A 9,379-nucleotide genomic window follows, 5' to 3' on the forward strand; every position below is an offset into this window, starting at 1 on the left:
ATAGATATGTTTATTCGAACGAGTTACCGAACCAGCATGATCAGACTATGGGACCGGAGGTTTATGGGGGGTTTTATAGGGTAAAAATTGGGGTTTTCCTATTTTTTTACTCTAAAATTATAAAATTTTAAAATTTTTTTCTAGACGGATTTGTAGAGCTTAAAAAATTTATTATTATTAGTAATTAATAAATTACCAGTTACGGAAGGTAATTAAAATAAAACTTTAAATTAAGAAAAATACCCATGTTATTCTTATATAGAATTAATAAAATGTTGTAGTATGCTTGTTTATGGACATATTTGAATCAAATTTATAATTTTGTTTATTTCATACTAAGCTATCAACATTTTAATAAAAAAACACACCTCAATACCTTTCCTGTAGCAACAAACCCAGGTACTCATTAAAATTAATGTTATTTAAATAAGAAAAATCTGACAATTTTCAGGGAATATTTTAGTAGAAATACAGCCAGGTAAATGGAAAACAATTTTTGCACCAAAACTTCATGTGTACTAAGTTTAAGTGTTGTGAGTATTGAAATAAATGGGAAATAATATTCTAAGCATGAATATATTACTTTAGCTAAAAATAAATTGGGAAAAAATAGGTAAGTTCGTAATAATGCATAATAAGCCCAATAATAACGCATTATGCATGAGGATGGGCGCTGCTTGTCTTTTAGTCTTTTGTAACCTGACACGCTAGAACGGGCTCTGCCCGTCTTTAGGCGGGAATGGCCGAATGGGTTTAAATATATAGATTCCATGATCTATAGTAATTTTGTTTAAAGTTTTCATGGCATAGGTTGGTAATTTTAAAATCAGCTGAATGAAAAACATTCTTTTAATAAATAAAATAATGCATACATTAGTACATTAGGTTTATGTGACAGGATTCTCAGGGCCCCTGGGCAACCATAGTGCCGGGCCCCCAAGCCCCCCTCCCCAATCCCTTGCTTCACATCCTTGGCAGCTTGTCGAAGCCTCCGGGCCGCCTGTCTACTCAGGCCCTGCGCAATGGACCCAGCCCCCCTGTCACCAGCATTGTGATTAGTTCTCCTCTTGAGCTGAATAAAAACTTTGTTTATTTGGGAAAGGAAAATGTTTGTTTGGGAAGGAAAAAGTTTGTTTAGGTAAAGAGTGTTTATGACAGGAAAAATCATATGTTTTGCTGGATTGATTAGAAATTGACAATTTCAGGTAGTTCAGCTGGACGGAAATGTACTATTTTCGTTAACAGAGTGATGAAATTTCAATGCTGACTTGCCAAAACATTTAAGTGCATTTGCTGGAGAAAAACTTGCTTCCCCATCAAGCTATCTAAATTATGACTCCCAGCCTTCCATCCCCTTGTGGCACCTATGGACTTGATTTCATACCCTACATCCCTCTCTCCAACAATCTTACAAGTCCAGATATGCTAAGCTATTCTATGACTAGTGACTGCTGGTGCCAGTAGGCGTGATACTGTCCACTGAGAGACTAGAGGTTCGTGGGGGCTTGTCAACATGGACAGCTAGCTCAGCCAAGTTGAAGTATGCAGTGTATTCCACAGTGGCTGGGGTGGTGTCGTAGTGGTAGTGACCTCCCTCTCCATGCTGGCTGAATGAGTGGAAGTGTTGCAGAATCATATCCATGTCCTGAACAAATTAATAAATTACAGTGCAATGGAAACGTGTAATGGGTTTTCCGTTGGAATAAGTAAATAAATTAATAAATCACTGAGTCTGAGTTGGTCGACCAACATAATTTTTACTTTCATGCCACGGACCCCCCCCCCCTTGTTTCGGGTCTGTCTGAACATAAATACCTTATAGAATGCTCTGAAAGTGTCAGTGTTTTAAAAGCTTTTTAACTACACTATTATTCCAATTGTGATTAAATATAGCACATCTGCATTCCAATTAGAAATGTTTGTAATATAAACTTATATTAGTCAATATTCATTTGTTTATTTCAAATTAAACATTGACAATCAGCATGCAAAGCTTGTGATGTATAGACGGAAAGTGTCAAGATGTTAAAAAAAAAACTTACAAGCGAAGACATACTCGTTATATTATACAAAACTCGGAACGACAAAAAATAAAATCTTGCTGTCTATACACATTCGATTTATTAGAGACTTTGTGCTTAAATATTTCAACTTTAATTCTATGTTTTATGGTAGTTTGTAAAACAGTTTTACCCTCCTGTAGCATTTCCAAAAAATAATTTACATTTACGGTATCAGTTTTGTTAGAATTAAATATGGCGGTTCATGAGTCTTTTATTTGATCTTACAAACAACTCTTACAACAAACTTCAACTAAATACACTCAAAACAAACAAATTATATGACAAAATTACAATTTCAGTTTTCATGAAAAAACCACAAAGTTCAAAATTTATTAACACTTACCATTTGGTCAGTGAGAATAGTTCCTACAAAAACCAGTGGTGGATTCATGTCAAAAAACTTCAGCCAGTTATTCAATTGCTCTGATGTATTGATTGGTACTTTGGAAAATTCTTTTGGAGGAATATGTTGTCTAACTTTGCTGCCCTCCACAATGAACACTCCACCAAGTCCTGTGAAGCAGAGTTTTAATAAGAGTTGTTTAAAGTTTTTTGGTAGATAGGTATATGTTTGGATAACCATGAATCTAAAAAAAAAACAGTCCATTTCAAGTTATGTATATCTGAGAGTGTAGCTGGGTGTGGTTGAGTGTCTATGGACACTGGGTAATGGATGTGTGTGTACATGAAATAAAGTTACTACTAAACTGTGATTGAAAACAAAATTGAGAAAGAAACTTACCTAAGTGTTGATTTTGAAACTCTTGAGCCAAGCACTTTCTTACAGCAGCTGGAAAATCATAATTTTTCAGTCTCTTTTTGCAGTGAATTCTTAGAACCTGAAAAAAAAACATTTATATGTTAAGTTATTTTTGCAAATATATAGTGAGAAAAGTGAGCAATTGACTCACTCGAGAGAAATCCTTACTTACCTAAATCGGACCCTTACTTACGGAAATCCTTACTCGCCTACGGCTCGTGAGGAATGGTTTCTCGAGTGAGGCAATTGTACTTTGCACTCGAGTTGCACATTATACTTTTCCTACAGTTACCATAAAACAAATAAATTTGTGAAGAAACATAACCTATTTTTACACAGAAGTGAACTTTTAATATAACATTTAATGTGAAGTGACAAATACAACAGTACAACAGCTGACCAGCTGATTTACAGCCAGTGCTGCCAACGTATTTCGCACGCATACGACGTTGCCTGCATGTTACGCGCTCACTATTTCGTGCCTTCACGTTGCAAATCTGGAGTGAGACAAAGTAATTAGAGTGAGACAATGTTAACATTGTCTCACTGATGAGCGAACTGGCCACTTTGCTTTCTCAAATCAGTGAGAGGACATGTACATTGTTAGGTAACTGTAGGAAAAATAATTTACACCAGATTTAGAAAACAATCTAATAAATAAAATAGACTTAAATTGTCCTAATTATAAAATATTGATTCATATACATGGTGGAAATAAAGTCCCAAAACAAAACAGTTAAATATTTCAAAAACTGGGTATTAAAATAGTCAACATTATTCAGTGATATGCTTCAGGGGGACGACCTAGGAGTCAGAAGAAAATCTTAAATAAAAGCATAGGTGTAATGCTATTATATGCACATCATGCTAGTGTACTTTCGTAGGGGGCGCTTGTTATAAGTCGGAAGAAAATCATAAGTGTAAGAATTTTTTAGTAGAACGAACACAATGGCAGAAATTTAAGCTTAAAAGAAAAACTGAGTAAAAATGGCAGACATTAAAAAATGTCTTGAATCTGCCATTTTGAACCTTTGAACGGCTGCCATTCTTTACTCAGTTGTTCTTTTGAGTTTAAATTAGTGGCACTATATAAAATACCCCCGCCGCAGCAAACCTGCAGACTAAGCGAATTTCCATTTGCCTGATTAGGTTTACACTAAAATGTCTCCTTAAAAATATCACTTTTATTCCCTATTTAAATAGAATCAGTTTAACACATACGTAGGTTTGCTGCAACAGGGAGGGTAAAACTGTTTTTTATGTAAAATGTTAATAGTTAGTAAGAAATAAAAACATTTTCCAAATTTGGGCAAAATATGTTAATAAACAAGCAAATTACAACAGTTTACTTATTCTCCATAAGAATAACATGGGAATTTTAAATTAAAAATTTTTTGGAATTTTCTCCGTAACCATTAGGCGCATTATAACGCTTCAATATACTAAATTATTTGTTTTTTTAAGCTCTACAAAATAGTTTGGAAAGAAATTGCAAAATCTTATGTTTTTTGGGTCAAAAATTGGAAAAACCCATTTTTACCCCATAAAAGCCCCCATAAACCCCCGTTCCTATGGTCCGATCATGCTGGTTTGCGAACTCGTTCGAATAAACGTAGGTTTACACGTTTGTACCGAATTTCATCAAAATCGGATCATTTTTGCTCGAGTTATCGCGCTAACGGACACATATATATATATATACTAGCTGACCCGGCGAACTTCGTATCGCCTAAGTTATAGGTTTCCCCTAAGACAGACCGATGGAAAGAAAGTACCGTTACGTTTAATTTTCAAGATGATCTCGTTCGCATCGCTCAATCACGTCCTGGTTGAAGTTCGTTCGCTACGCTCACTCACCTTTGGGTTGGAGCTCGTTCGCTACGCTCACTCACCTTTAGGTTGGAGCTCGTTCGCTGCGCTCACTTGCCTTCAGGTTAGCTCGTTCGCTACGCTAACTCGCCTCCAGGTTGAAGTTCGTTCGCTACGCTCACTCACCTTTGGGTTGGAGCTCGTTCGCTGCGCTCACTTGCCTTCAGGTTAGCTCGTTCGCTACGCTAACTCGCCTCCAGGTTGAAGTTCGTTCGCTACGCTCACTCACCTTTTGGTTGCAAATTAGCTGTTGTCATAAATGTAAAAGAAATAATAGTGCTGCACCCTGTTGGTAATCCTTGTAACTTTAATGCTATTGAACATCATAGAACAGAACCAACTTGTTTAATTGAAACAGCTGTTAAGATTCATTAATTCCATTTCTCATAAGGTTAACATGGGAAACTCCAGAGCCACTGGGGCGGAGCCCTTTTAAGAATTTCGAAACGGGAAATAGTTTACGTCCGATTCGCATACCTACAGAATTTACACACCAAATTTCATAACGATCGGTGAAGTCGTTCCGGAGGAGTTTGCAGACAAACACTGTGACACGAGAATTTTATATATTAGATATATATATATATATATATATATAAATATACATATATATATGAATTTGAACGGATGGTGTTTTTGGCCTCTAGGGACCTCAAAACGAAAAAAAAAATCGGTCCCGGGTCCAGGTCTTACCATGAGTACTACGGTAATAGCTTATTCCCTATATGGGAAATTCGCTAATAGGAAAGACCTTTAATTTATGTGTATAACAACCTATGCTTGCATTTAAGAGGTTCATCCGTCTCGTCTCCCAAAGGCCCTAAGAGCATATCACTGTATAATGTTTTAAAATAATTTTAATGCCCAGTAACTTTGTCCCAAGCTTTGTAGCTCTATCTTTATTATATTTTGTAATATTTAAATGTCCAACACCTTTCCCCCACCCTGTATATAAAATACAACAAATAACTGTTTGTCATCATAAAATTCTTATAAAACGTTAATTTGTACTTTCTTCCCCTATCATAGGATATGGAGGAAGTATTGTTAGAAATTATGTGTCAACTAAATGTTGTAAACTTTTTGTATACCTTTCCTGGTTTTCCATGAGATACAAACAAATTTGCCATCAAGACAAACTTTGTCTCATTTGCAGGAAGAAGTTCCACAATGTAACCTCTGTCATTCTCATCTGTTACTTTAGCTATCCGGTTTAAGATCTTGACTTCTTTTTTAGACAAATAGGCATTTGCCAAGAGCTGAAAAACATGAGGAGTATGATTAGTTCTTTAGAATGTGTCAGTTTGATGGATCCGTAAATGAGGCTATGGTATACAATAGCTTGCCGTTTCCAGTGAACATTACAATACTCTATCAACTTGTTTAAGCAATTGCTATTTTTAATAAAACATTCCACAAGCTGTGTAAAGAAAACCTTATCAAAATGCTATGATGTTTAAAGAGTACCAAAAACATTTCAATAATATTGAACAACTGTATTTCATAGTAAAAATCTGTCTATATTTCAATCTTAAACTGTATTCCAGCTATATAACCTCACAGCAGCAGTGTCCCTGAGTGAAAGGGCCGGCTCCTGTCCCTATGAATGCAGCAGACTGCAGTCCCAACAAGTCTGGGAAGTATCTTAGGTCGTAGATCTTATCAGGCTGGTACAGGGGCATAAAGTGGGACACTCCCCCCACCTCCACCACCCGAGTACTGCCGCACAGGCCTGGCACACCACAAGAAATATTAAAATTAACCGATAACTGATTTGAATAACCTTGGCTGCTAAGTTGTATAAAATCCTTAAATAGAATACCAGTATTTACAGTGAAACTTTTCTTCAGGTGATCACTATCATATATCCTTCATTCTGAGTTAAGTTTAGAATTAAGACAAACACACTCATGGGCAAGAACACACACAAAAAATACTCATCCAACTTTCTTCCTTTGGTCTAGACTCAACTTCCCCCTATAGTTCATTTGGCTGAAATGTTTCTGTGTCTGTGTCCATGTGTATGCCCGATTGTTCTTTAAATTCGAAATATGGGCTTGCAATGACTGAAAACATTGAGTGAATGTTTAGTGTAATGTATTTTCTTGCCATACTACACTGTTTTAATGGACTCCCCACACAATGATTTAGTCCAGTAAACAGCTGTTTGCCACCTGCTTGATCAGATGGGAAAGATGGGATTTCATTTCGTACTACTGTACTTTAAATTCATTGTTAAACCCCTGAGCTGTAGATAACTATGGTATTGTAAGAACAAATTACTTAAGTCAATAGCTCAATATTGGATGGTGAATTACAGTCATAACATGATAACATGTTTCAACACACTGTGTCATCATCAAGCTGAGTACTTTTACATGTGAAATGTTTTATTCCACCAAATGGCTTCGTCATGGTTCAATAAATTAACAAATAACACACGTAAATGACAAGGACAAGACACCTTAACATTTAAAATTTAAAACACGTATAGAAACGTTGCAGGTTTGCTTGGACGAGAATACAGTCTCACCGCGGGTCAGGGACATAGTCTCGGGCGTGCCACTGTATGTTCGTCCAAGCAGGCCTGCAACGTTTCTTTAGGCGTTTTGAATTTTTAGGTGTCTTGTCGTTTACAAGTGTTATTTGTTAATTTATTGAACTATGACGAAGCAGTTTGATGGAATACAACACTTCACAAGTTAAAGTACTCAGCTTGATGATGACACAATGTGTCAAAACATGAGATCTGACTGAAATTCACCATCCAGTATTGAGCTATTGATGTAAGTAATTTGTTCTTACTACTGTACTGTAATGAATATTTACTGGACACCACCTGATCATAATTAACAATTAACTATTGGTTATAAGCAAAAACATAACCTCTCTAACAGGTAATGAGTAGGTATTGATTGCTGAGTCCTTTAGTCAGTGAGAATATATAGGTTTTTTTTTTTATTAGGTTGGGGGTAGTAAGCAGAAATAGCATACGTCACGTGTCAAAATATGTGTTTACAGTACTTGACTTTGTCTCGGACAGGAACAACCATACTCGTCCGGTAAAAATTTTCTAGACTAGTAAGTTTAACATACTATAATATTAGACATTACTATTTAGTCAGCATCGAAATTGAGTGAAAAGCATTTTGTAGTGTACCAGTTGTAAGAATATGGCTTAAAAATAGCAACAACCAATAAATATGTACAGCTTTGCTTTTCTTTAAATAGAAAATAGAGTTAAGTTTATGAGTCATGAAGCAGTTTAAATTTTCAACTAATGAAATTGTCAAATACAAATGAAAAACCAATGAGCTTAAACTGATTTAATTTTGAATTTTTGAATCAGAAAAGGGTTTAAAACCGCAAAAGGATTAGCAAATGTGTCACATATCAATACCTACAAATGTTGGGTCCAAAGTTTACTGGACTTGAATGTTTTAAATTTAATACTTCTATATAACAGTATTTTTTAAATAAAGCTGAAGAGACTTACCTGGGGCTGCCAGACAGTAAGGCGCAGATGTGAGATCTGGACAATCCACAACTTCTACTTCAACTGACTCAAAGTAGGAAGTCAATCCTTTTTGGAGAGCTATGCATTCACACATATATTAAAATTACAAACAGGGTTGCTTTACAATTAGGTTTGAGCAAGAACTAAACCATATTCATCCAGCAGCAAAACCATATAATATAACTGGTTGGTCTTAGCATTTTTTTTCATTTTTATATTATTGGTTTTAAGAAAAAACCTTACTGTTTTTAATGTTAATTAAGTCGTCAGTGTATATTTCAATTCACTGTTACCCATTTTGTCCCAGTTGTAAAGCGACTTCACTTGAGTACTCTTCATACATTTAACAAAATATTTTAAAACTAATAGAGTGTAAATGAAGGTTCCGGTGCCCACCGCTAGGAGTGCTGTTTGGTTATGGCGCACACTGCTGCAGGTGAGGAGCGCAGGAGCCCTATGCTACCAGCAGACTGCAGCAGTGTGCGCCGTAACTACACAGCATTCCTAGCAGTGTGTGCCGGAACATATGCTAATCGCAGCACTGCTGCCGGTCTTTATTTATTCAATTTGAATTTGTCTATGGTTTCACTATCGTACACCACTAATCCCAGTAAAGTTAACTTTTGACAAAAAATTGCTATAAAAATATTTTTTTACACTCACCTTGGGCTACATTTTGAAGCGGAGGTAATGTCAGCTTCTTTTTCTCTATTTTTAGAGTCTTTGGATTTTGAACCATAATTAGCTACTGTGAATAACACTGTAAAACTGCAGCTGATATGACAAAGCTGAGATATCATGAAGGTTATCAGTCAGATGACATTTTATTATTTGGCAAAACAAAACAAACAGTCACAGCAACATTACATGACTGATCCAACTCTTCTACAAATAAATTCTCCTGTGATGAATAGATTTTCGTGTGAAAGTCACATTTTAGAGATGAGTCATTGTCAATGCAATATTAAAGCAAGGATTATTAGCAGCAATGACAAATTCTAGCTTATCAATCCATGGTATCTCCAGACGTTTTTATTTTAGTTGATTTTTTTAATGGTGATTATTCTGCAAAATAAAAAATAATGAATATTCAAATAACAGCATGAACGGTTTTGATTAAAATTTAGTATGTTATAGTCCTTTTAACACTAAACAAAATGGTACAAAACC

At 35.5% G+C, this 9,379-nt stretch overlaps 1 protein-coding gene across 1 annotated transcript; it reads right to left on the bottom strand.

Annotated features, from left to right (window-relative positions):
• Window positions 1–739: 739 nt before the first annotated feature.
• On the bottom strand, window positions 740–8,959 carry LOC128990230 (ester hydrolase C11orf54 homolog). The gene is made up of 7 exons (XM_054412529.1): window positions 8,873–8,959; window positions 8,189–8,287; window positions 6,249–6,424; window positions 5,784–5,951; window positions 2,806–2,902; window positions 2,407–2,576; window positions 740–1,645 (listed from the first exon to the last, which is right to left on the bottom strand). Exons 1-7 carry the CDS (start codon window positions 8,946–8,948, stop codon window positions 1,442–1,444), a joined length of 990 nt encoding a protein of 329 aa, XP_054268504.1. The 5' UTR covers window positions 8,949–8,959; the 3' UTR covers window positions 740–1,441.
• Window positions 8,960–9,379: the final 420 nt, after the last annotated feature.

This window comes from Macrosteles quadrilineatus, unplaced genomic scaffold, assembly GCF_028750875.1.
Source record: "Macrosteles quadrilineatus isolate MER2022 unplaced genomic scaffold, UCM_ALF_1.0 Scaffold_3__2_contigs__length_128488019, whole genome shotgun sequence".
NCBI classification, from domain to species: Eukaryota; Metazoa; Arthropoda; class Insecta; order Hemiptera; family Cicadellidae; genus Macrosteles; species Macrosteles quadrilineatus.